At 43.3% G+C, this 971-nt stretch overlaps 1 protein-coding gene across 1 annotated transcript; it reads left to right on the top strand.

Moving 5' to 3' along the window:
- Positions 1-441, top strand: LOC115216564. Its single transcript, XM_029786029.1, has one exon. The coding sequence runs from the start codon at positions 1-3 to the stop codon at positions 439-441; it is 441 nt and encodes a 146-aa protein (XP_029641889.1).
- The last annotated feature ends 530 nt before the right edge of the window (positions 442-971 follow it).

Raw genomic sequence — 971 nt, 5'->3', positions numbered from 1 at the left:
ATGGTAATGGTGAACCGGCGAGTTATTATCGTTAAGGTAGCTCTTACTCTGCAGATTAGTCATGATTCAGCCTATCAAAATATCCACGAGGATCTCGGCTTCCATAAAGTCTGTGAAAGATGTGTGCCAAGAGAGCTTACTGCAGAGCACAAGCGCAAACGTCTTGACGTCTGCCAACATTTACTCAATCGATACAACAATGAGGGCGAGGAATTTGGGGGCAGAATAGTCACAGAACATGAAACGTGGGTCCATCATTACGAAGCGGAATCCATAAGACAGAGTATAGAGGGAAAACATCCTGGCTCGCCAGCGATGAAGAAATTCAAGACTGTCTTCTGCGGGAAAGGTCATGCTAACCCTTTTTATTTTATACTGAAAAAGGTCTATACTGGAATACTACCTGGAAAACAGGTGTACGATCAACAGTGCAAGATATAGTGCTTTGATGGCTAAGAGACTGAAGCCAGCAATTCGCACCAAGCGCCGAAGCCTATTGCCGAAGAAATTTTTGTTGTTGCCTGACAATGCACGCCCACACACGGCCGTCCAGACTGTTGAAACCACTAACCAAGTGCGTTCCGAGATGCTGGAACACTCTTCCTACAGTCCAGATCTCGTCCCTTCCGACTATCATATTTTTGGACCACTCAAAAATATGATAGTTTATGAAGTCGTCGATTTCGTACGGAAGAAGATGTGAAGAAAGCAGTATATAAATGCTTGCAGGACCAACCGAAAACCTTCTTCTTGGAGGGAATGCGCAAGCTTGTGGACCACTGGACCAAGTGCATCGAAAAGGAAAGAGACTATATAGAAAAATGACGTACTTGTATGTCCCCTGCTTTTGTTTAAATGCTTTGAAAAAACAAGACTGCGTATAATTTTTGACACTCCTTCATTAATTACAGTGAAAAGGACATTGTCAATTAAATCTAACACAAGACAGATGCGTCGAAACGGTTGTCGTG

The sequence above is a fragment of the Octopus sinensis genome, linkage group LG10 (assembly GCF_006345805.1).
Source record: "Octopus sinensis linkage group LG10, ASM634580v1, whole genome shotgun sequence".
Classification (NCBI taxonomy): Eukaryota; Metazoa; Mollusca; class Cephalopoda; order Octopoda; family Octopodidae; genus Octopus; species Octopus sinensis.
Note: the sequence above shows the minus strand (reverse complement) of the source record. Positions and strands in the feature narration are given on the sequence as shown.

Bases quoted from the DNA above. Each gene is read 5' to 3' on its own strand.
- LOC115216564 (XM_029786029.1), top strand. From the start codon at position 1: ATGGTAATGGTGAACCGGCGAGTTATTATCGTTAAGGTAGCTCTTACT.